Here is a 27097-nt window from a genome sequence, read left to right on the forward strand (position 1 = left end):
CCTGAAAGCTATGAAAGCAGTGTAGATTCTGGTACAAGAGATATTCTACTGTCCATGGAGGACTCACAATCTAACCCACCCCCCCCCCCCCCCTTTACTAAGCCACACGTCAAAAATCCAATAGCAAACATGAATTGAATGGCCATTTGCTAGATGTTTGTATGCTCTGTGTGTCTTTCTTTTAGGGCCATTTTTTTGGGGGGGAAAAAAGTCCAAGGGAAAGATGCACAAAAACAAGCCTAGGATGTCTGGGGGCCAGTATTCTTAGTAGAACGGCCACAGACATTCTAGCAGAATAGTGGGGCACTCTAGGGGGCACTGCAGTTGGCTTCATATAAAAGGTCCCAGGTTCACATCTCACCGTTACCCCCCTTATAGTGTAGGTGAACCCTCCAAAAATCTGTACCAAACTGTACACCATTACAATAGCTATTATGTCTGCAGGTGTCACCTATATGTAAGTACAGTTGGTTTTTGGAGAGTTCACACTTCACCCAAAAAATGGAACATAGGTCTAGCTCTCCTTCTCCACAGTCCTCTGCAACGACCACTAGGCTACTCCAGGGATCTTGCTTGTTGTTCTAACAGGACTGGTCACAATATCTGAAGCTGTCAGAGGCTGGTATGTACTACTACTACTACTACTTAACATTTCTAGAGCGCTACTAGGGTTACGCAGCGCTGTACAATTTAACAAAGAGAGACAGTCCCTGCTCAAAGAGCTTACAATCTAATAGACAAGTGAACGGTCGGTCCGATAGGGGCAGTCAAATTGGGGCAGTCTGAATTCACTGAACGGTAAGGGTTAGGTGCCGAACGCAGCATTGAAGAGGTGGGCTTTAAGCAAAGACTTGAAGACGGGCAGGGAGGGAGCTTGGCGTAAGGGTTCAGGAAGGTTGTTCCAAGCATAGGGTGAGGCGAGGCAGAATGAGCGGAGCCTGGAGTTGGCGGTGGTGGAGAAGGGTACTGAGAGGAGGGTTTTATCCTGTACTGTTTCTTTCACATCTTTGGGGGACAAGAGGGGGTCATGCCTCTATTCCTCCAGTGGTCATCTGGTCATTTAGGGCACCTTTTTGTGACTTAGTTGTGATTAAAACAAATCTAGACTAAATTGTCTAACTTTTAGGCCCGGGCATTTTTGCTTTGTTCCATTATGGCAGAAAAATGTCCCAAGTTTTGGGACCACTCAAATCCCACCCCCAACAGACCCCCTTGTGATTTGGACCCATAAAAAAAACTCCACCCCCTGGGACCACAATGTGATACTCTCAAAAGCACTGGTAGTGGAGTGGTTTCTTTGGGGCAGAAGCAACCCCCATTCACTCCTGCCCATGCTGGTTTTGCAATCAAAATGGCTGCCAAGACTGCCGCGGGAGGTCATGGCAGCAATTTTGAGATTGGAACTAGCATAGACAGGAACAGCTCCTACCTATGCCAGTTCCAATCTCGAAATGGCTGCCGCAGGAAGTTGCAGTAGCCACTTTAATTGCAAAACCAGCATGATCAGGAGCAAGTGATGATCCCTCCTGCCCCCAAGAGGCTGCTAGACCAACAAGGCTTTTAAGGTAGGCCTGAGGAGGGGGGAATCCCACTGGCCAGCTGGTAACTGCAAAAAAGTACAGCCAGGAAAACGGTGTCAATACAGCATAAAGGCACATAGCGACTCAAAAAATGTTACATGTATGGCAAAACTTAAACATCTTCAACTGAACTAAATCGCACGTGTTGTGGAACAATATACAAACTTTTAGCTGCACTGGAGGACAATTTTCAGATAACCATTTAATGAGGATACAATGCTTCTGACCTCCATAAATCACTTTGAAAATTCTCCCCGTAGAGGCCAATTTTCAAAGCCATTTCCGCACGTAAAGCAATGCCTTCTGAGCAGAAACAGGCACTTATAAAAGTGCCTGACACATGCATAAAATTAATGTGGGTACAGCCTGACTAGAGGTATTCTCAGTGGTGGGGATCAGGAAGGACTTACAAGCCTGTGTGTGTAAACTAACCAGGAAAATGTGGGTTGCTATAAAGAACAGGGGTAAATCTAAATGCATACATTCCTTGGGGAAAGGATGTGCCTAAATGATAAGTAGTAGTAGTACTTTTGTTTTCAAAATTTACCAGTTTCTACAGACTGCCTGAACATACTTGATTGGTTTGCTGCAGCAACTATCCAGGACTGGGAGCCATATGCCCTGACTCCAGTCATCTAGGTGCAACTTGCAAGCAATGCTCACAACAGTCCCAGCCTGCAGAGGGATCTGAAAACCCAACCTGGGACTCAAACCACTGGCCTTCCACAAAGTGTGTAGCACTTGCCATTTGAGCCACCGAGCCAGCCATGCCAGACTTATAAGCTCTCTTCTCTCTTGCAAGACAGAATCAGTACAGTTTTCTAGCACTCAAGAGGTACAAGTGCCGTCATTGATGGCAATTCTAGATATCTGACACCTGAGCACATTTGTCAGCACTTTTTACCCTGCATCAGGCAGAAAAAAAACAAACAAACAGATGGACAAAACTGGAATCCAAGAGCATTGGCTCTTAAAAAGGAAGATAATACCAGTAAAAAAAAAAAAAAAAAAAAAGATTCAAGAGAAGGCTTTATTTATTGGCATGAGCACGTTGCATGTATACATTCAATACTGTTACATACATCACCACATGGGAGACAATTTATACATACAGAAGATCATGAGAAACACGGTCTTGTTACTTTAATCTAGTTAGTAAAACAAATATGAAGCAACTCTGCATTTGCTATTTATGTTTACATACAGTACTGGCAAAATGGATTACATTAAAAAAATCACAATAATTTAAAATATGCAGACAATAAATAATTTATAAAGTTGCACAGGAAATCGTAAAAGAGTCAGAAACTATTACATGATGAAAGCTAATTTCACGCTTGCTTCCAAGGTTTCTGCTCTAGGCACAACAGGAGCAGGTTCTATAAATGAAAGTAGATACCTACCTTCCTTCACAGAATACCAGCGTAACAGCTAAAATACATGCCTATTTAGGTGCATGCACTTATGCCAGCCAGAAAACTGGTGGAAATGTTTGTACCTAAATGCCAGAGAAATGCGCTTAAGGGTGAGTTCTGCTCAGACTCCACCCATGTGCCTACCTGTCAAATATGCACTCTGTAAGATATGTGCATATTTACAGAACAGCGCTTAAGCAAATTTTCAGCATTTACGCACGGAGGTGTACACATATGCACGTACATTTATAGAATTGCCCTCCACATGCATAAAACTTCTTAATTAAACCCGTAAGGCAGTGGATATGTGGCCCCATAAAGGAGTTTAGTCACTGGAAAAAGTCAAATCAACTAACCTGTACAGGCCCAGCATACGACCGACAGGCTTGAATGAAGCTACTATGGTTTTGAAATACAGGTCATCTCTCTTAGTTTATGTACTGAGTCACTTTGTTAGTATACTCCAGCTTTTAATTCCTGCAACAAACACATAACAGATTCCACCACAACTCACTGTGACAGGAAACATTTCCTTTGTTGTGCTACCATGCCTGCATAGTAGCACAATACCCTTAACAGACTGGTAACAGTTGCGTGCAAAGGTTTAGGCACCTCTGGTCCATTTACTAAAGCTTAGCATATGCTACATGCTAAGAAGCCCATATTATTCTTATGGGCGTCTTAGTATTTAGTGTGCATTAATTCTGTTAGCACTCACTAAGCTTTAGCGAAAGGGCTACTAAATGAACACAAGTTGACACAACCTCCACAAAGTACAAACTTAAACACAATAGGCCCAATATTCAGATGGCGGCAGTTAGCCCAGCTAACTCCTGCAGTTGGCACCAAGCCCAGATATTCAATGCCAGGTCATTTCCGGTGACCAGCATTCAATATATAGTTTATTTTTGGCCAGTTCAAACTTATCTGGCCAATCCAATGTTCAGCGCTGGCTGGTTAAGTTTGAACTGGCCAAAAATAGGCCTTGGTATTCACCTGGCCAAGTATGGCCACCAAACTTGCACTGACAATCAGCAGATAGCCGGTTATATCACGATATATATAACCAGCTATCCTCTAACCGTGAATTTTCAGCAGGCCATGGCTGGCCATTTCTTGCTGAAAATTCGCAGACAGGTATGATGCATTTAACCGTGGCCGGTTAAGGGGTCCTTTTACTAAGGTGCGCTGAAAAATGGCCTGCACTGGTGTACACACGTGTATTGGACACGTGCAGATCTATTTTCAACGGACCTTGGGTCGGAGACCTTACCGCCAGCCACTGACTTAGCGGTAAGGTCTCTCGCGTTAACCGTGCGCGGTAATCACCTACATGCGTCAAGTCGGAGTTACCGCCAGACTTTTGCATATCAAAAATGGAATTACCACACGGGCCACATGGTAACTCCAAACTGACGCACGTTGGGTGCACGTAGGCCCTTACGAGGCTTAGTAAAAGGGCCCCTAAATGCTTTTGAATATCAGGGGGAATTATAGTGTATAATTATCTACTGATTTTAATGCATTGAAAATAATTTTAAAAAGTGAATATCACAAGTGTAAAAGTTTGGACACTACTAGTTCATTCATTACTACTATTTTTTTTAAGTTGTTAATACATTTGTCTCTTCAATGTCAGATGAAGAGAGTTTCATGATTGAACAAATAGTCTGACCCTTCCAACTTCCCAGCTTCTGATTGCTGCCCTGTCTACTTTCAATAACCATAGACTTCTTAAAGCAACTGTCTGAGCATTAAATAAGATTATTAAATCCTATAAAAGAGAGAAGGCTATTAGAAAATCTCTAAATGCTTCCAGTTAGCAGCTTCAACCATCAGAAGCACTGTTAATAAACTGAATCATATAGAACTGTCTGAAACTGGTCAGATCTGCAAAAGAGAACCACAAATCATGGCAACTGACCTGCTGAAAAGTTTTGCTGTCCACAATGCAACGCTGTTTACAGAATAATAACCAGCATGAGAATGCTACTACTACTACTACTATTTAACATTTCTAGAGCGCTACAAAGTGTACGCAGCGCTGTACAAACACAGAAGAAAGACAGTCCCTGCTCAAAGAGCTTACAATCTAATAGACAAAAAGTAAAGCATTTAAATTTAAACGCTGTAAAATTTCATGTTGAAATTTAAAATAATGTCAGAAGGAAATCATTGAAAGTTTGCAAAAGAACTCTGGATAGCTCGGAAAGTTTTTGGAACAAAGTATTTTGGACTAACAAAATAAAAATTGAACTGCTTGGAGAACAAACAAAAAAAAAAAGCCAGGCACATATTTAAAGAAATACTTTATCAACTGTTAAGCATTGGGAGTGGATGTATCACACTTTTGGAATTATGTGGTAGTCTGTAGGGATGTTCATAGAACAAGTTTTAGCTTCAGTTTTTTTCCCCCCAATTTCTGTACATATTTTTGGTTTGATAAATTTGCTTAACAAAAAACACCACAGTACTTTAACACATACTAGTTTTATAGGCTAACGTACATTAAATCTATTTAGCATGCAGTAAACGTAAGGTGCACTAATGAATGAACACTCTCAGTGATCAGTGGCACAGGAAAAATTATGTGGGTGCAAAGAACAACGGATTCAATTAACCAACATATTCTTAGAGCTTATGTCCCTCAGTCTGTGAAAAAAAACAAAGGTGAAAGAGAATGGATATTTCAGCATGACAACAATTCAAAATATAAACATAAAATCAATCATGAAATACTTAAAGGAAAAAAAGATGAAAGTTCTAGAAAATCAGAGGGAAATCTCATACATGTAGTGCATGCAGAGACCAAAGTGTACAAGGTGAGGCAAAAAAAAAAATGGATCCTAAGAGTTTTTTTGCTGTTTTCTCAGCAACCATTTTGAATTTCAAAGTGAAATTTTACATACTTTAGTCATCATACTTATGTATTAAACATGTAATTATCTGAAGCTATGTTGATGTTGCCAACATTTTAGCATTACTATCTAGTGTGTCTTTAAAGATAATCTCACTCCACTCGGCACATAAATGAAGGTGATAAGGACAAATAACGCTGTAAAATTTCATGTTGAAATTCCAAGCGGTTGCTGTTTTATCACAGCAAAAAACAAAAACCTAAGGGGTTACTTTTTTTTTGCCTCATCTTGCACTTCCAAGATAGAACGTCCTACAAGGAGTGGGAAAATAATTCCACAAGCAAGAATAGAAAGATACTTAGAGGGGCATTTTAAAAAAAATTTAAGTCCAAAAAAACATCCTGTTCATAACGTCCAAAAAAATGTCCATCTCACAACCATAATCAAACAGGAACATCTACATTTCCTGTTCAACTATGGCGGTGAGATGGAAAATTTTAACTGAAAACATTCAAAATGAGTAGCCATTTTCTAAAATGAAAAGTCCAACTTTTAAATGACAAAAAAAAACATCTGACTGGCATCATTTTAAAAAATATGGCCACATAGCTGTCCCTGCAGAACAGCGTAGCAGCCTAGTGGTTAATGCAGTGGACTGTAAACCAGAGGACACAGGATCAACCCCCACTATAAAACATCTTGTAAATGGGATCCCTTCAGGATCTGAAAAGTACCTACTGTACACCACTTTAATAGACTTCAGGCTTGCAGGTGTCATTTAGGTACAGTAGAAATTTTTCTGTTTCTGGAAGGCTCAAAATTATTAAAAAGAGTTGAAGTCCCTTGGTTCACAGTAGCACTAACCACTAAGCTACTGGTCTCACCTGCTTGCTTTGTTCAGAATGGTCATAATACTTGAAGCTGACGGAGCCTGGTTTTCCTTTCCAGTTTCACTTTCAGGGGAGATGGTGGGGAACAGCAATCACTGGGGGATTCCGGGGTCATGCCTTAATCCCTCCAGTGGTCAGCTGCTCATTTCGTAACTTGGACATGATTGAAATAGGTCTAGATAAAAATGTCCTTTTTAGACATGATGTTTCTTCCCATTCGAAAATCTCTGTTGGACATTCTACTTTTAGGTTGCCTGCTGTCCTACCCAAAACACATCCACAACACGCCTCCTTGCTATTTGGATGAACTGCAGTATAAAATGTCCAAAAATCAGGATTGGGATGCTTCTAACAAATGGACTTTTTTTTTTTCCTTTTTATACTTTATATTATTTAAATCTGTTTATTGGCGTAAGGTTCAAGGTTACGTACAAAATATTGCAACAAGAAAGCATTAACAACATCATCAACAATTACCAGTTCCTCTGCTGTTGCCATTCCATTTCTTTTTATGCCTTTACACCCCACCCTCAGCACCCTCCCTCATTTCTTCTACTCGCGTTTCAAGTTGTAATGTCTATTAATATCAAGTCTGAGAGATACATCTGACAGCATGAACACATAGCAGGGCCAAAATAGGCCTGTGCGTTAGAACAAAATGTGCCAATCCCTCCTCAAAAAACGGTTAACATTTCCCCTCCCCCCTCCCCAAAGCCTCCCCCAAACTCTTCCCTTTCTCACCTCTGTCGCCGTGCCATTTGCTTCATCTAACTGTGCCTTACGAGTTTAATATCCTGCTCCTAGCCACCATCGTTAATGAGTCCCAGAAGGGGGCCCAAGTCTGGCAAAAGATCTCCCCTCTGGGTGAGGCCAAATCACCCACTGCTCTGCGTTCCAGAGAACATTGAAAAATCATCCTCCCTCTCCAGTGGGACAATAATGGGCACTCTGAAGTGATCCACAAGCTCAAGATTGCCTTCTTACCTAGCAGTACCGTCCGTTTAAGAAACGGACGCATCCCTTTAGGGAAATGGACTTATTTTTAAGGCATTTTAAGACATCCATATGCTTTAAAAATGAGCACCTTAGGTGACTACAAGAAAATATTTGGAAGCAGTTATGTCTGCCGAAAGAGGTGGTAAAGTACTGACAAAAAGGATGGCCAAAATTTTGCATCTGCCATAGTCACTTTTTATCATTGTCAATCTGTAAAAACTGCATAGTAATTTCGTATATACAATTGCAGAAAGATGTCATGCTTACCACATGTCAGCTTCTGTTCACTTAGGGAGTCATTGAAACACACAGTTTATCCAAGGATGCTTAAACCTTTGCACACACCTGTATATTCAGCTAAAACAGTCACATCACAAAAAAAAAAAAAATATATATATATATATATATATATATATGCACAGTGTGCTCCTTATAATCCTTCAAAGAGCACAAATGCTAATATTTAAATGCCACTGAAGACAGACTAATCTGGAGTGCATCAGTCTGATCCATCCATATGTTTCATTGCAACACCAGATCTTTTCATCACAGCAATCATAGTTCTGCCTTCTTAAGACCACCCTAAAATTCAATTGAAATGGTTTTAACATCAAGAACATTAGAAAACCAGTAACTGGTACTTAAGAACGTTTGTACACAGTGTGTTCAGGCACTGCCACCCAACATACAGAGATACACACTAAAGAAAGAAGTGCTAAGTATTGTCAGCAGCATAAGGCTCAACAATTCATCAAAATCCATAAATTGGCTTTGGCTACCCTCTTAATATTCCATTTAATAGAACACCAGGAGATACATGTAAAACTCGGCAGCTGCTTCATGGCAGCCAACTTCGATTCATTTGAACCGCTCAACTGTTCAGCCTCACTGGAAAGCCTCACTTTTGAATTCAGCAATAGTCGTTGAGGTTTACAAGGATACCTCACATTCACATAAATCATGGATTGTCGTAACTATTTTATGCCCCATTGTTTACTGCCAAATGAGGCATCATCATCTTCTGTAAAATCAGAAGATTATCACATGTCCGAATATGAATGAGCATACTTGTGTTAAGCGAAGGGAGAGAGGATGGAAGAGGAGCTGTAAGGCGGGGCAAACAGAAGTTATGGATTTCAATGTATAGCTAAATTAAACATAATACAGGAAGATACACTAAGGACTAGATTCTGTAAATGGAGCAGAAAAATCACTGCAGAAAAATTTAAGCACTGGTCTCTATTCTATAAACAATTTGCATTCTTTACAGAATAGCGCTAAGGGGGGGGGGGATTCTATATATGGTGACTAAAAAATCCACAGGCAAAACATTTCTGCCTAAGCATATTCTATAAGCAGAACCTACATTTAGGCAAGGTATATAGAATATGCTTAGCTGATTTCTTGGTGCCTAAAACTATGCACATTTATACCAACAAAAACAAGGTGTAAATTCTGGTGCACAGATTTAGGCACACCAGGCCATATTCTAGAACTATGGGCGTAAATTTCAGAATGTCCATTTCCCTGCCCATAACCACATCCCTTTTTGCATACGCACATCAGAACTTAGGCACACATTACAGAATATGTTTAGCGAGTTGTGCACAAAAAATCTAATTATTGCCAATTAGTGCTCATTATTACTTAAGTGCTGTTATCAACGATAATTGGCTTAAGCTAAGTTATGCGCGTTGTTACAGAATGCGCTTGGTTTTCTGCGCGGATTTCTAGGTGCTATATAGAATCCTGGGGGTAAGCACATAAATGCCGCCTAACTTTTGGCGCAATTATGCCTGCTGAAAGCAAGTGTAAATGCTGGCACCTAAGTTAGAGGCAGAGTCTATTCTGTAACAATGCATGTAAAATTCTGGAAACACCCCTGGAATGCCCCCTTGAAATTACACACTACAGGAGTTTCACGCACAGCATTATAGAATACGATGTACACACAACTCCCAATTAAAGCCAATTTAACACCAATAATTGCTTTACAGCCAACTATTGGCGCTGATTGGCTCAATCAATTAATTTGTGCACACAAATAGCCAATGCAGGCAGGAGAAAATATACAGTCCATGTGTGACAAGACAGAGGGGAATGAAGGAAAGTAATCTGTAAAAATCAAGGTTTAATTTAATAAAATTTTCAATCATTATGATGTGAAATAAAATCCCCCAACAGTGTTCTAGAATATGAATAATTTAGTGTAGAAAAAGGTTACTATTATTTGTCCTTCACTAAATAAAAATGTAAGGTGTGTTATTTATGCAGTAAAGGCATGTTGCAAATTAGGAAGGATATAGAGAGATTATATAATGTTCAAATGTGTTATGGCACTGAGGAGTCCTTTTACAAAGGCACACTAGTGTTTTTAGTGCGCGTTAAACCTTAGGGACGCCCATAGAAATATATGGGCATCTCCAATGTTTAGTGCATGCTTATTTTTAGCAAACGCTATAAACGCCAGTGTGCCTTTGTAAAAGGACCCTTAAATTTCCAGCCCTAGACTCAACATGATCAATTTTAATAATATGTAACGAAATGTAATGCAAAGAGCTCCTAGTTCTCAGAGAACGTGTCCGTTCTCTTGAGGCTAGAGTAGCAGACTTGGTGGAGCTGAGGGAGACAGAGGTATACAGAGGAGACCTACAGGGATGTTGTAGAGAAGTCCCACCTCCAGTCTGGCAGCCCCTGTGCTACCTTGGAGGAGGGCGGTCTCCTAGGAGAGCATCACCCTGGTGAAGCAGGAAGTACTCCTGCAGCCAGGACATGCCCACCAGGGGATGTACTATCCTCTCACATCGAGGATAATGTCTCCAAGTGCTGCCCGGGAGGGAAAGGTTTGGACAGCTCTTGTAGTTGATGATTCGATCATTAGGCATATAGATAGCTGGGTGGCTGGTGGACATGAGGATTATTTATTATTATTATTATTTATTGCATTTGTATCCCATTCCCCCACCTATTTGCAGGCTCCATGTGGCTTACATAGATTTGATAACACTGTCATAACAGGATATCGGATACAATTAGTAATGAGTAGCGCTTAGGAAGGGGTAAGGGAAGAGAGAAGAGAGTTGTTAGGGTAATTATAGGAGGTGTGCGCTCATAGTTGAGTGGACTTGATGAGGTTATAAGTTCTCATTGTAGGCCTTGTTGAAGAAGAATGTTTTCAAAGATTTCCGAAAGATAGATGTTTCTTTGATTGCTTTCAGGTCTGTAGGTAATGGCATGGTGACTTGCCAGAGGCGTAGCCAGGTTTTGATCTCAGGGGGAGCAGACTTTTATAAAATAGGTGCCGGTTGGGGTCAGCTAGACAGCATTGTCTGTGTTGTTGCGGGCACTGATTAATAAAGGCTGTCTCTGTTGCGTCCTGCCTACAAGGAAACAGTAAGTTACATCAGGAGGCAGGATGCAGAAGAGGTCCCTGGACTGTCCAGAGCAGGCAACCTATCTTATTAACTACCTAGCACACACATTTATTCCACTGCTAGACACCTTGTTAACATTAGAGTAGCCATACTGGGTCAGACCAATGGTCCATCTAGCCCATCATCCTGTTCCAACAATGGCCAACCCAGGTCACAAGCACCTGGCAGAAACCCAAATTGTGACAACATTCCACGATAACAATCTAATACAAAATAGAGAGCCACAAAAGGAAAAAAAAAAAAAAAAAATTGAAATAGAGACCCCCTCCTCTCTGCCCAAGGAAGCCAGACTCTATAAACAGTGCAATACTGGTAAAAAAGAAACAAATGCATTTTCTCCTATACTTTGCAAAATAAAAATTGAAAAAAATGTACCTTTTACAAAACAAATATTTGTATTTTCAAATGTAAGCCACATTTAATCTGACTTTGCTTGGGATAATGTGTGATATAAATGTGTAAAAAAAAAAATCCTTTATCCTCCACTTTTTAAGACACTGCCTATCCTGCTGGATAGAAATGGCACAAGGAAAGCACGTTTGGTCCAGTGAAGACTAACTCAAAATAACCTGTTCCTTAGATGGGCCCTAGTATTACCATTATTAAAAACACAACCATACCATGCCTCTGTGGCTATGTTCCACTAATGTTAAATGATTAACTGGATTTCTTGAAAGGATTATATAAATGTAGGATGCAAGACTAGGGACACAAATATACATTTATTTATTTATTCAATATCATAATTCCTCATGCACAGCCACAAAACAACTTTTTAGAGTGTATAGTGTTCCTTTTATTATCGACCAGATAGAGATAAGAGTTTTCAGTTTTGGCACAGTCATCACAAGCAAAAAAAATATAAGAAAACCGATGGACTGCATTAGGGGCTTATAGCCCATATATGTTTAAGCAAAAGAGATCTGATGAAACAAAATATTTCTTTTTATTTTGGCTTATAAAACCACTTGGCCCCGAAACACATTCAAAACAGAATCCATTTGTGTATCTAAAAGAAAGTTCTACAAAATAGATGATGTGATTCCATGTGCCCCACTGAAAGGAGAGTTTAATTCTACTTTCATTTAATTTCAATATATTCTATCACCTTTAAAACACCAGGCTTCCCAAGGCAGATTACAATAACAGTTAAGATGAACCCATCAGGAAACAGGATATCCTCACTGAAATCTGGACATCTGTATTGTATAGAACAAGGACAGTGAAGAAAAATGAGCTCAACCTATAGAGTTTATAATTGCGGTTTCTACCTGCTACAATATTTTTTGAAGCTGTTTTAGTGATATTCAATTGTTATTTCTCTTCTCCTCCCACTTTTAAGGCACTGCCTATCTAACTGAAACAGCTTTAGACTTGTTACAGATGGACCAACAATAAAAAAATGACAAGGTGGAGGCAGCAGCTCATAAGTTTGCTTGCTCTGTTTCGAGTGAACAGCAATGACGGCTAGGCGGGGGAGTGGAAACAGATAACCAAACCAGCTTCCTTGCTTACAATAGACTAGGCTCACTTCCACTCCTATTAAAACCTCCTTGGGCAGCTCTTTCTCCCTCCCCGAGACTTACATCTTTCGCGTTTCGTCCACAGCCTCTCTACAGTCCGCGTGGTCATTTTCAGTGCCCTGAAGCGCTCGCTGTCCGGCACCGGCAGTTCAGACAGTCAGCCTTTTTGCCAGCATCACGGCCTCTCCTCAGGCACGTCCCACCTATGCGGAAAACAGGACGTTGCATTACAGTAGGCGGGACACGTCTGAGGAGAGGCCCCGACGCTGGCAAGGAGGCTATCTGAATCGCCGGTGCCAGACGGAGAACGCTTCAGGGCTGTAAAAACGGCCACGCAGATGGGAGAGGCAGAAGAGACAGAAGAAGCTCGCAAGGGAGGGAAGAGGACGGAGGTAGAGAACGATATTGGCATGTGGTGGTGGTGGCGGCGCATAGGTGCCATTTTTTCTAAAAGTCTGTTTGGAGGAGGTGGCGGACCTCACAAGTCACCTAGATAGGATTTTAGATAGTGCTGGGGAAGAGCCAGCTGTCTTGGTACATGTGGGTACCAATGACATAGGAAAATGTGGGAGAGAGGTTCTGGAAGCCAAATTTAGGCTCTTAGGTAGAAAGCTCAAATCCAGATCCTCTAGGGTAACATTTTCTGAAATGCTACCCGTTCCACGCACAGGGCCCAAGAGACAGGCAGAGCTCCAGAGTCTCAATGCGCGGATGAGATGATGGTGCAGGGAGGAGGGTTTTAGATTTGTTAGGAACTGGGCAACATTCTGGGGAAGGGAGAGCCTATTCCAAAAGGATGGGCTCCACCTTAACCAGGGTGGGACCAGGCTGTGGCGTCAGCAATTAAAAAGAAGATGGAGCAGCTTTTAAACTAGAAACGGGGGGGAAGGCCAACAGTCGCTCAAAAGCGCATGGTTCTGGATAAGGTATCTTTCAAAGGTATCACCAAAACAGGGAAGATAGGGTATCCTGATAGTGAGGTTGCAAAAGAGACCGTAGTAGATTAGGTGTCCTTAAATAAAAATAGAAATCAGACAAAAGACTGCAAATTAATACTGTCAAGTACTAAGCATCATGTAAATAGGAAAACCAAACTTTGAAATGTCTATATGCGAATTCCAGGAGCCTAAGAAATAAGATGAGAGAGTTAGAATATATTGCACTCAATGAAAAATTAGATATAATAGGCATCTCTGAGACCTGGTGGAAGGAGGATAACCAGTGGGACACTGTCATACCGGGGTAAAAATTATATCATAGTGATAGGGTGGATCGAATTGGTGGAGGGGTAGCATTGTATATTAACGAAAGCCTTGAATCAAATAGATTGAAAATTCTGCAGGAAACAAAACACTTCTTGGAATCACTGTGGATTGAAATTCCATGTGTAAAAGGGGAAAAGGATAGTGATAGGAGTGTACTACCGTCCGCCTGGCCAGGATGAACAGACAGATGCAAACAAACTGGGCAACACAATAATAATGGGTGATTTCAATTACCCTGATATGGACTGGGTAAATATAACATCGGGGCACGCTAGGGAGGTAAAATTCCTTGATGAAATCAAGGACAGCTTTATGGAGCAGCTGGTACAGGAGCCGACGAGAGAAGGAAAAATTCTAGACCTGGTCCTTAGTGGAGCGCATGATCTGGTGCGGGAGGTAATGGTGCTGGGGCCACTTGATAACAGTGATCATAATATGATCGGATTTGATATTAGCTTTGAAGTAAGTATACATAGGAAATCAAATAAGTTAGCGTTTAACTTTAAAAAAGGAGACTATGATAAAATTAGAAGAACGGTCAAAAATTTACATCATGCGTGGATGCTGTTCAAACACACCATCCTGGAAGCCCAGGCCAAATATATTCCGCGTATTAAAAAAAGGAAGACTGAAGACCAAACAACAGCCGGCATGGTTAAAAAGTGAGGTGAAGGAAGCTATTAGAGCTAAAAGAAAATCCTTCAGAAAATGGAAGAAAGAACCGACTGAAAATAATAAGAAACAGCATAAGGAATGTCAAGTCAAATGTAAAGCACTGATAAGGAAAGCTAAGAGGGACTTCGAAAAAAAGATTGCGTTGGAGAAAACACAAACAGTAAAAAACATTTTTACGTATATTAAAAGTAGGAAGCCGACAAAAGAATCGGTTGGACTGCTAGATGACCGAGTAAAAGGGGCGATCAGGGAAGACAAAGCCGTAGCAGAGAGATTAAATGAATTCTTTGCGTCGGTCTTCACCGAGGAAGATTTGGGTGGGATACCAGTGCCGGAAATGGTATTAGAAACTGAGTCAGAGAAACAATGAATTCTCTGTAAACCTGGAGGATGTAATGGGGCAGTTCTACAAACTGAAGAGTAGCAAATCTCCTGGACCAGATGGTATTCATCCCAGAGTACTGATAGAACTGAAAAATGAGCTTGCGGAGCTATTGTTAGAAATATGTAATTTATCCTTAAAATCGAGCGTGGTACCGGAAGATTGGAGGGTGGCCGATGTAATGCCAATTTTTTAAAAAAGGTTCCAGAGGAGATCTGGGAAATTATAGACCGGTGAGTCTGACGTCGGTGCTGAGCAAAATGGTAGAGACTATTATTAAGAACAAAATTACAGAGCATATTCAAAAGCATAGATTAATGAGACAAAGTCAACATGGATTTAGTGAAGGAAAATCTTGCCTCATCAATCTACTACATTTCTTTGAAGGGGTGAACAAACGTGGATAAAGGTGAGCCGGTTGATATTGTGTATCTGGATTTTCAGAATGCGTTTGACAAAGTACCTCATGAAAGACTCCAGAGGAAATTGGAGAGTCATGGGATAGGAGGTAGTGTGGATTAAAAACTGGTTAAAAGATAGAAAACAGAGAGTAGGGTTAAATGGTCAGTATTCTCAATGGAGAAGGGTAGTTAGTGGGGTTCCCCAGGGGTCTGTGCTCGGACCGCTGCTTTTTAACATATTTATAAATGACCTAGAGATGGGAGTAACTAGTGAGGTAATTAAATTTGCTGATGACACAAAGTTATTCAAAGTCGTTAAATCACGGGAGGATTGTGAAAAATTACAAGAGGACCTTACGAGACTGGGCGTCTAAATGGCAGATGACGTTTAATGTGAGCAAGTGCAAAGTGATGCATGTGGGAAAGAGGAACCCAAATAGCTACGTCATGCAAGGTTCCACGTTAAGAGTCATGGACCAAAGGAAAGGATCTAGGTGTCGTCGTCGATGATACGTTGAAACCTTCTGCTCAGTGTGCTGCTGCGGCTAAGAAATAGAATGTTAGGTATTATTAGGAAAGGAATGGAAAACAAAAATGAGGATGTTATAATGCCTTTGTATCACTCCATGGTGCGACCGCACCTCAAATATTGTGTTCAATTCTGGTCGCTGCATGTCAATAAAGATAGTGGACCTAGAAAAGGTGCAGAGAAGGGCGATGAAAAGATAAAGGGCATGGGACGACTTCCCTATGAGGAAAGGCTAAAGCGGCTAGGGCTCTTCAGCTTGGAGAAAAGGCAGCTGAGGGGAGATATGATAAAGGTCTATAAAACAATGAGTGGAGTTGAACAGGTAGATGTGAAACGTCTGTTTACGCTTTCCAAAAATACTAGGACTAGGGGGCATGTGATGAAGCTACAATGTAGTAAATTTAAAACGAATCGGAGAAAATGTTTCTTCACGTGTAATTAAACTCTGGAATTCGTTGCCAGAGAATGTGGTAAAGGCGGTTAGCTTAGCGGAGTTTTAAAAAGGTTTGGATGGCTTCCTAAAGGAAAAGTCCATAGACCGTTATTAAATGGACTTGGGGAAAATCCACTATTTCTGGGATAAGCAGTATAAAATGTTTTGTACTTTTTGGGGATCTTGCCAGGTATTTGTGACCTGGATTGGTCACTGTTGGAAACAGGATGCTGGGCTTGATGGACCTTTGGTCTTTCCCAGTATGGCAATACTTATGTAATTATGTAAAAGGGCCTTTCTGATTTCCAGCTTCCATCTATTAAAGCAGTTGTAAAAACTTCTAAAGATGTATTTTCTTGTAGTTAATTGATAACTACCAAGAGGAAATTGACAAGGTGAATTTTTTACAATTTTGATGCTGTATTTAATTTACCTTATTTGACTCCCTTCATACTTCCCTGCACAACACACAATTCTACAGTATACTGCAATAAACTGACAACATGTCTAACATTAATATAACAAAACATTTAAGTTAATTTTGGTTCTTTAAAACTCTGTTTTCATAAGGAATCCTGACTTCTGTTGTTCATATTCTCCTCTCTAAAAAAGACACACGTGCGAGACTTTTCAGTGTCATAAGCTGCACCGTTAATGAAGTTCAAAACAACAAGAACAATCATGAAATAGGAAAATAAACTGAAGTAAAATCTGACACAAGAGGTCAATATATAAGGCTAAATGTGTTCAAATATGTTATGAAACTAACCGTACAACATGAAAGGGCTGACAAAGTTTTCCCATGGAGAGTTACCTTTCCAGTAACATGTGGCCAACTATAAGTAAATGTCACCTTAAGCAAAACTCTTCTACATTTCTAAACAAAAATTACACTTAAAGTTTCATCTGCATTTACTGTTTCTGTAAACCAACCAGATTGTTTACTGAAGCAAGGAGTCAATCACAGCCTCTGGCTTTGCAGAACGCCTTCTGTTAAAAGGAAAAAAAAAAAAAAAAAAGAAAATACATTACTACAGTAAAGGAATACAGCCAAGTGCTACACATTTCTGGAAAACATAAGGGAGGCTTCATTGGCTAAGCTGTATCAAGATATTAATGTGCATTATTACGATTTAAAGTATGTTGTTTAACCAAAGCTTCATAATTCTCAATGGGCCCTACTTGCTAACTCAGTACGGTTAGCAAATGAATACATAGCATATGATTTAGTGATGGTACAAATTTTCTATAATCAGATTTGCAGTCTGAGCTTGGTGGGCACCAAGAACAGCTCAGAGTCCAGAAGGATAGATATCCAATTGGCTCACATGGCAAGATAAATGCAGGAGAATCCTCAAATTGAGGGTTCTCTACCACCCCTCAGACAGGCAACAGAGAGAGGATGTATGAGTTTGTAAGCTGTAGGCATTAGCCAATACATAAGGGAGAGCAGAGAAGAAACAACCCAGTTCCCTTGTTCCAAGGCTCAGGATAAAATCATGGCTTAGGTCAAAAGGTCCCAAACTTTTCAACACTAGCCATATAGGGAATTTCAAAACACCAAAACAGTAAGTGGTGGTGGGGGGAGGAAACTGCCAACAAAGTTTGGTGAGAGGGGCCACAACCCTTGCTGCTTAATTTCAGGAGTTTTGCCATGCTGTACTATTGTTTTTGGAAAGAGAAGCCTAGGAACCCTGCCAGCCTTGTTGCCTTTCTTGCTGCATGCATCATTTTTAAAAATAAAACTTCCTCTTCACACAAACACTCAAAATGGGGTATACAAATTCCTATATATATATATATATATATATATATATATATATATATATATATATATATAATTAGGAATGAATAATCAAATGCTAAATATATTAAAAAGTGATGAAACCTGGAGTGCTCATATAACATAACACACAAAACGCTCTCACCACAATTTATGATCACCACACCAAAAAAAATTTCTCATTGTCTTAAGCACTTGGGTAATACAAACACCTTAATCTAATCAAGACTGAAATGAGGTGAATCAAACAAACTTTGTACTGAACAAAACATTGTTGTTTGATGATGCACTCTTCAATCTCTACCCAAGACCCTTTGCTGCCCTTATTCACAGACAGATGCAGTAAGGTACTCATGAAGAATCACTCTCTATTTCCACCTCAGTAAAATGTACTGATTTGGAAAAACTGAGGGATTCCCAAAGGCAAATCGCATGCAAATGAGCTGGTCGCTGCTTTTGCGATCAGCTCATTTGCATGTGATGAGGGGGAGGAGCCAGTCAGCCAGCTCAGCATGCGCAGAACAGCCAATCATTAAGCTTGGCTGCTCTGCACACACTCAGAGCAGCGCTTGTATATGGCTTTTATACATGCAAAGAAGTTACACACATGAAAGCCGGTGTACTTTTTTTTTTGTGCTTGGAGACAGGGATGTGCTTCAGCTGCGGCTGAAGAGCAGACCCAAGCACCGAGGTAACCGCAGTTGAGAAGTTTTCAGTTCTGTGGGTACTTACGCTCCTGGCATATTTAAATGGCAACAAACAACTAAAGGTGGAATATATTTCAGTGATTGTAGCTTTGCTTCTCTCTCCCCCAAATCAGCAGTGTGGAGAAAATAAAGTGGCAGCTTTTTTTTTCAGAATCATTTCTCTCCTTTCTCTTGTGTGTTCTGCATTTTCCGGAGGGAGAATGAATTGAAATGTGGCAGCAGCCTTGCTGTATAATGAAGAGAAGCAGGCATGAATAAGGAAGGCTCTTTTTCCCTTTCACCCTCTTCCCAAACTTTTTCTATTTCTGCCAGTATAGAGGATCCTGCAACTGTGGAATACTTGCAAGAACTGTCGGGACCCACAGTTCCAGACCCGCTGTTAAAATTTTGCTTCTGTGCATTGGTCGGAAAACGGCTATGCATCGCTTTGCTTGCACATTTGTACAGTAATTAGCTCATTATACCAACTTTGCATTCCATTTTTGTCAGCTGCTCCCATGTCATGAAAAGAGCTGAGAACCCTTTTGTGCATGTCTCGCTGTACTACTAGCTCGCTAAACCGTCTGGAACCAGTGTAAAACCATGTTGATGGCTCCTTAGGTTTTGTGCATCTGGACCTCAGTCTTTTGGGATTTCTATGCTAATGACATTCTTCTGCTACATCCCACATCCCCCCCCCCCCCCCCCGTCTCCCCCTCTCTCACTCCACTGCAGATCTGCCTTGCATCTGTAGCTAACTGGCTTAAAGAACATCAGTTGGTACTTAATCCTGATAAACAGTGGCCTGTTGGTTCTCAGGCACACCTCTCCCTCCCTTCATTTATCTTTGGCATGTCAATCTCAGCAGCATCTATCTTTCGATATTTGGGCATTATACTTAATTCCTCGCTCTTGTTTCTACCTCAAATATCACACCTGACCGAGGTTAGTTTTTGAGTCTTCTGTCAACTACGCGCAATTTGCCACCTCTCTGACACTCGACATTTTCATGAACTGGTCCTTTCTTCGCTTCCTCTCTAGACTATTGTAATATAGTTTACGCTGGTCTATACCAAGCTATATTGAAGTAACTTCAAATACTGCAAAATACAGCTATTAGGTTACTTTGACCACACTACACCTTTACTGGCTTCCCATCAAACAGCAAATCACTTATAAGGTTGTTATTTTCACTTTCAAGACCCTAAGATTAGGTACCTTTCCTTGCTTACCTGCTCGGTTTTTACATTCCTTAAACGATCACCATTTAGTTCTGCCCAGTCCGAGACTTGCTTCTTGGAATCTATATGGTCATAGTGCCTTTTTCTTTCTAGCACCCCATACTTGAAATAAATCTCCCTCTAAGATTTCAAAAGTTTATATTGTTTTCATTGTGCTTATTTTAGGTTGTTTTGTTTTTTTTGAATTGTAAATGTATTTTTGTACACCGCTTAGAATTGTTGATAATGCAGTTTATAAATCTTGTTACAAATAAATAAGCCTCCATAGTGATCTCTTTCAGGAATTTTAAGATAGAACTTAAAGCTTGGCTCTTACAAATAGCTTATGGACAAACAGTGTGATTGAATTTACCAGCTGTATTTGCGTAGACTGCCTCCCTCTTTTCCCTTCTCCCTTTCCTTCCCTCTCTTACTTTCCTCCTTGGTGATGTTTGTTTTCTTACATTTTAATGGAGTTCCTTTACCTGTTACCTCATGTAGCCTGTACACTACTCTGCTAGTCAGTTAGGTGATATAGAAAGTCTTGGAAAGAAATGTATTCATTCATTCATTCCAGCTCTGAAAGCTATGATAAGACCTACCTTCTACCAGTCTTAGGCCTGGATTTTCCTTTGGACGTTCTGGGCCTCTCCAGCTTCATTAAAGACTGTCGGAGGCTCTCCTCTGTGTAAGCCAGATAAACGTGAGAAAGATCCACTTCAAAAGGCTAAACAAAAGCACACACAAAGGATTAAAACCTAAGAAAAAAAAAACTGTCCCACTTCATCAGGTCCTTTCATAAAGTGGATACCACAACCAGAGATAACCGAAGTAATGTCCAAGCAAAGTATCCATTAGAAACTTACATCTTTTTCCTTTTTATCAGGTATTGGAGTTTGTTTCCTCATGTTGTTTCCTGTATATGCAACACATTTCTAAAAAATAAAAATATGTATGTAATTATTTCATGGCTTTCAAAAGTACACACTTGCTGCATTACTACAAGTTAATTATCAGACTTACCAACTGCCATTCTCCAATGTCTTCATTCCAGTGAACGTAATTTTCAATCATTTCCTTCAAGCAAATGAAAAACTTCAGTCAGCTTCTATTTCTGGCATGCTTCTACAAACCCTCCATCTTATACAATTTATCCTACTCTACAAACTGGCAAACCCCTTACTGAATAGTGTGTGTGTGTGTGTGTGTGTGTGTGTGTGTGTCTTATGGACGTACCTAAAATAGAGTCAGGCACCTCAGTAAATTAATTCTGCTGAAATTAGTGCTCCCCCCCCTCCCCTGGTAGTCTATTGTCCCTCCCAACCCCCCCCTCGTGTACCTCTAACGATGAGGAGGGAGTAGAATTCACTCCTTCCTTCAGCACCGCCTCCAAAATGGCAGCACCTTGGGATGTGCTGGGCAAGACCTTCATACAATATAAGGGATAAACTCCCTTATATGGTAGGGATGCACTGGGAAGGCAGGGCACTGCCATTTTAGAAGCAGCGGCTAAAGGAAGGAAGGAGTGCTACTTTCTCCTCGTCATTAGAGGTACATGGGAGAAGGGGGGAGGGGGGCTCAGCTCTGATCATCGGGCAGGAGCACACGCAGGCACTAATAGGGCATTACTGACCTCTAGCACCCACATTTGCTTTTGACCATTTGGGCAAGAGTTAGCACAATAAAAAAAGGTCTCACTCACAGCTTGTTTGAAGACCCTTGTTCACACACATCAAAGGGGACTAACAGAGCAAACGCAATTCTTTTATTATAATTCTCAGATATCTTATCATAAAATCCCTGTAGAAGAGCCGACTCTGCTCCTTAATAAAGACTAACTGGCCATATCAAAAATGTCTGATTTATAAAAACCCCATTTCAGATGCACTTAACCTGGTAATCTGGAGGAATGAAATTGTCAATTATAAGCATCTGAAGACGAAGTTCTCGGCTCAGTTGCCTGATATTCTCCAGCAAGCCTTCGATTTCCCTCTGGTGTTCCTGCTGCAGATCTGCCATCTAACAGAGAAATAAAACATTTAGGTAGGCAGTACAAGTATACTTTGGGAAAAGTTCAAGGCATTTTTAGTTCATGAATGATTGGGGGGGGGGGGTTTCTTGATAATGGGGCAGGCTCTATCCAATAAGCATCTGGATAACAAGTCTGGGTTATTTTATTTGTGGGTAAGATTTTGCACTTTTGGTCTTCCTGAAGGTATTTATTTACATTTTTATTTATTATAGACTTACTATACTGCTTTAACTGACTTTGCAGGGCAAAGCGGTTCATAGACAAAAAACAGACATAAGAAAAGGAAATACAAATCAACAGAACAGAGGACTGTTAACTTATGAATTTCTCTCTATTTAAAAAAAGTTATTCTCTCCCTTCAATGTTTCACCAGTGCAAATATAAATTCTGCTACGAGTATAAGGCACCGCTGCTTTAAAATTAAGTTCAATAAATGTAAAAACAAACTGCATAACAAAACTGGACAGCGAGAAGATTGTGCCTCTTGAACAACACAAACATGTTCCAAAAGCAATTGTAAGCACTGTGTGTGTATGCCCTCTGTGATGAAGTGCATTTCTGATGGGTAATGGCAAGTAATGGCATGTGCGGATGTTATAATGCCGTTGTATCGCTCCATGGTGCGACCGCACCTGGAGTATTGTGTTCAGTACTGGTCTCCGTATCTCAAAAAAGATATAGTAGAATTGGAAAAGGTACAGCGAAGGGCGACGAAAATGATAGTGGGGATGGGACGACTTTCCTATGAAGAGAGGCTGAGAAGGCTAGGGCTTTTCAGCTTGGAGAAGAGACGGCTGAGGGGAGATATGATAGAAGTGTATAAAATAATGAGTGGAATGGATCGGGTGGATGTGAAGCGACTGTTCACGCTATCCAAAAATAATAGGACTAGAGGGCATGAGTTGAAGCTACAGTGTGGTAAATTTAAAACGAATCGGAGAAAATTTTTCTTCACCCAACGTGTAATTAGACTCTGGAATTCGTTGCCGGAGAACGTGGTACGGGCGGTTAGCTTGACGGAGTTTAAAAAGGGGTTAGATAGATTCCTAAAGGACAAGTCCATAGACCGCTATTAAATGGACTTGGAAAAATTCCGCATTTTTAGGTATGTTTTTACGTTTGGGGAGCGTGCCAGGTGCCCTTGACCTGGATTGGCCACTGTCGGTGACAGGATGCTGGGCTAGATGGACCTTTGGTCTTTCCCAGTATGGCACTACTTATGTACTTATGTACTTATAAGTACTCTCTCATGGATCTGCCCACTCATCAAGCAAGACCAAAGCTCTTTTCCACACTGCACAAAGAAAACAAGACTACAGTCACCAGTCTAAATTTAACCACATTTTGAAAGTTTTACATGAGCTATGTACCGGATACAAGTATAAAAGCATGTGTAGGCTGATCTATTCATTTTTCTTTTATTATTTACGTAAGTAATATGTTTTAAGTGGTCATTTCTGAGGCAAGAGTTAGGTAGGAGATTGGGATCACATATATACTCTGCAAAATGCAAAGCATGTGTATAAATCTTGACCGATATACACATGTATATTTTTACATTTGCTCAATGTGTGTCTGCTGCCTCTGGATTCATCATTTGAAGTAATATTAATGTGGCAAATAACACAAAGTAGTTAATGCACAGCAACAACCTCCACATTTACTACAAGATGCAATCCCAGCCCATCCTCCCCCCCCCCCCCCCCCACACCAAAATAGTTTTTTCTAAATTAGCTCTTTAGTGTGGAAATTAGTGAGTACTAACAGTTAATGTGTCCCACTATTAACATGCACTAAGAGAGACATGAAACAACTAGCACAGCTTGATAGGTAAGCCTCTTAATTTTCTGAAGAAAGGGCAAGGGAGCAGAATTACTGGTCTGAAACAAATCTTCATCTAACCTCCGACTTGGCAGCCATCAACATGGTCCAAACTTTCTTCAGTTTTTTCGTCTTGCCCTGGGCTTCCTCCTGCAGACTTGTGTATTTCTCTTCAATATCTAATCGTTCTTGCTGTTAAGAAAAATACAAAAAATAAATAATAAGAACTGCAGATATTGCAAATCACTAGAGGTAGCAAAACAAACATGTACATAAAACGCAAAAGGAAAGTAGAATGCTAATAGGGCTTGCATAGAAGGCCAACCTTGAAATTCTATAGTTGAGCCGACCAACAGCTCAGGACAAAGTACTGAAGTGGATGCACATAAGCTTGCACCAAAGAGGCCAATTCTATCATCACAGATAGAACTCACATATGTAATCCTGCACAAGTTTTGTTCGGATTCTAAAAAAAAAAAATGTTCAAATTCTTTGCAAGGGTAGGAAAACATTTGCTCACAAAATCTTAAGCCTGGACCTCAGATATCAAAAACTTTGTGAGGAACAAGATTACTCTTTTGAAAATTCACTACCCAACTAAGGAACTGCAAAAGATGAGAAGGAGAAATTAGATCTTACCTGTTAATTTACTTTCCAGATCGGCACAGGTGGGTTGTGCACTCCGACCAGCAGATGGAGACTGAGAACCACAAACTCTTCAAAGACCTGTAACTACACTGTGTAGTCCCTCTGAGAAAGTCAGTATTCGAACAGCAAAGAAGAACTATCATCTGGCCCGCAAAGCGACCTCTCAGAGCTGGAACTCCAAGCCATCAAGTAGTCTAGTCGCTGCTGCCTTTTATGTTTCTTGTTTTGTGTTAACTCCAAATATCCGGCACCTACACCTCCCAGTACCAGACGCCACATTCCAACCAGAAACTCCCGACCGAAGGTCATCACACAAGATAAATCTAAACAGCAAACCAGGACACGGGGAACAGGGAGGGAGGGCCCTGTGATGGTCTGGAGGAACTAAAGGAAAGTAAATTAGCAGATGAAATCTAATATCGCTATTCATAGCGTCCCTCCAGTCCAGCATAGGTGGGAAGTACCAAAACAGTGACCATTAAAGGAGGGAACCTTGCAGCCCTGACTACAACACCTGGGACCCAAAAGCCATATCCTGTTGAGCCTGCACATCCAGATAATGCCACACAGAAGAGTGCAAGGAAGACCACACCACCACCTTACAAATGTCCCGAGGAGGAACCAAAGAACTCCCCGCCCAAAAGGTCACCTGCCCATTGATAAAGTGAGCCCAAAGCCAAAACGGCACCGTCCAACCCTTGAGAATGTAAGCAGAGAACACCGCCTCCTTTATCCACCTGGCAACGGTAGCCTTATTTATTTATTGCATTTGTATCCCACATTTTCCCACCTCTTTGCAGGCTCAATGTGGCTTACAATATATCATGGATAGTGGAACTAAGAAGAGAATAGACATTTGGTGTTACAGAAGGATTTTGGGTTGCATGGTAATGGAATACATGATAGTAATATAACAGAAGGCATTATTAAACATTTCTGGATATATGTGGGGAGTTTCACATGTGTTGATCTTTGTGGTATATCTTGTCAAAGAGATGGGTCTTCAGTAGTTTGCGGAAGTTGGTCAGTTCATAGATCGCTTTTAAGTTGCGTGGCAACGCGTTCCAGAATTGCGTGCTCATATAGGAAAAGGTTGATGCATGCATTAATTTGTATTTTAGACCTTTACAGTTGGGGAAATGAAGATTAAGGAATGTGCGAGATGAGTTTTTAACATTTCTGGGTGGTAGGTCTATCAGGTCTGACACGTAGGCTGGGGCATCACCATGGATGATTTTGTGAACTAGGGTACATACTTTGAACGTGATGCATTCTTTGAGTGGGAGCCAGTGTAGCTTCTCTCGTAGGGGTTTTGCACTTTCTTATTTTGATTTTCCGAATATGAGTCTGGCTGCTGTGTTCTGGGCTGTTTGGAGTTTTTTTTTGAGTATTTGCTCTTTGCAGCCAGCGTACAGTGAGTTGCAGTAGTCTAAATGAGTACCAATGATTGTACCAGATTACGGAAGACGGTCCTTGGGAAGAATGGTCTTACTCTTTTTAATTTCCACATTGAGTGGAACATCTTTTTGGTTGCGTTTTTCGCGTGATTCTCAAGTGTTAGGTGCCGATCAATGGTAACTCCAAGAATTTTTAGGGTTTCCGAAATTGGTAGATTTAGTTTTGGTGTGTTGATGGTGGTAAATTTGTTCGTGTTGTGTTGAGAGATATTAGGCATTGGGTTTTTTCTGCATTAAGTTTCAACTGAAATGCATCTGCCCAGGAGTGCATGATATGTAGACTTTGGTTGATGTCGCTGGAAATTTCTTTTAGGTCTTGTTTGAATGGGATGTAGATCATTACATCATCGGCGTATATGTATGGGTTGAGGTTTTGGTTTGATAGTAGTTTGGACAAGGGTATCATCATTAGGTTGAATATGGTCAGTGAGAGGGGGGATCCCTGTGGAACTCCACATTCAGGTGTCCATGCGGCTGATGTAATCGAATTTGATGTCACTTGATATGAGTGTGTGGTTAGGAATCCCTTAAACCAATTAAGAACGTTGCCTCCGATACCGAAGTATTCAAGGGTGTGTAGTAGAATTCCATGATCAACCATGTCGAAGGCGCTTGAAATGTCGAATTGTAGAAGTAGTATGTTCTTGCCGGTTGCAATCATTTGTTTGAATTTAGTCATGAGCGTAACTAGTACTGTTTCAGTACTGTGATTAGAACAAAATCCTGATTGGGAGTCGTGTAGTATTGAGAACTTGTTTAGATAGTCTGAGTTGTTTGGTCACAATCCCTTCTGTTATTTTGGTTATTAAGGGAATGGATGCTACTGGTCTATAGTTGGTTAATTCACTCGCATTTTTCTTTGCATCTTTGGGTATGGGGGTGAGTAGAATGTTTCCTTTCTCCTTTGGGAAGAGTCCATTTTGTAGCATAAAATTCACGTGTTTCGTTAGGTCTGTTATAAATTGTTGAGGGGCCAATTTCATAAGGTTATTTGGGCATATATCTAGTTTGCAATGAGATTTGGCGAATCTTTTAAGCGTTTGGGAGATGAGATCTTCCGATAGTATCT

The 27097-nt window shown here is 40.7% G+C and overlaps 1 protein-coding gene across 4 annotated transcripts in view; it reads right to left on the reverse strand.

The window, feature by feature from the left end:
* Positions 1-7916: 7916 nt before the first annotated feature.
* The window catches only part of KIF3A (kinesin family member 3A), an 82520-nt gene continuing 63339 nt past the window's right edge, over positions 7917-27097 (reverse strand). For 3 of the 4 annotated variants that reach the window (XM_030211604.1, XM_030211602.1, XM_030211605.1), the window contains 7 exons: positions 24005-24115; positions 21964-22089; positions 21094-21147; positions 20937-21005; positions 20673-20797; positions 17315-17371; positions 7917-8843 (listed from right to left, as the gene is read on the reverse strand). In XM_030211604.1, coding sequence (XP_030067464.1) covers positions 17323-17371; positions 20673-20797; positions 20937-21005; positions 21094-21147; positions 21964-22089; positions 24005-24115 — 534 coding nt within the window. In that variant the 3' untranslated portion in view covers positions 7917-8843; positions 17315-17322. The remainder of the gene's footprint in view (positions 8844-17314; positions 17372-20672; positions 20798-20936; positions 21006-21093; positions 21148-21963; positions 22090-24004; positions 24116-27097) is intronic. The other variant, XM_030211603.1, reaches the window with a different exon arrangement.

This window comes from Microcaecilia unicolor, chromosome 8, assembly GCF_901765095.1.
Source record: "Microcaecilia unicolor chromosome 8, aMicUni1.1, whole genome shotgun sequence".
Lineage (NCBI taxonomy): Eukaryota > Metazoa > Chordata > Amphibia > Gymnophiona > Siphonopidae > Microcaecilia > Microcaecilia unicolor.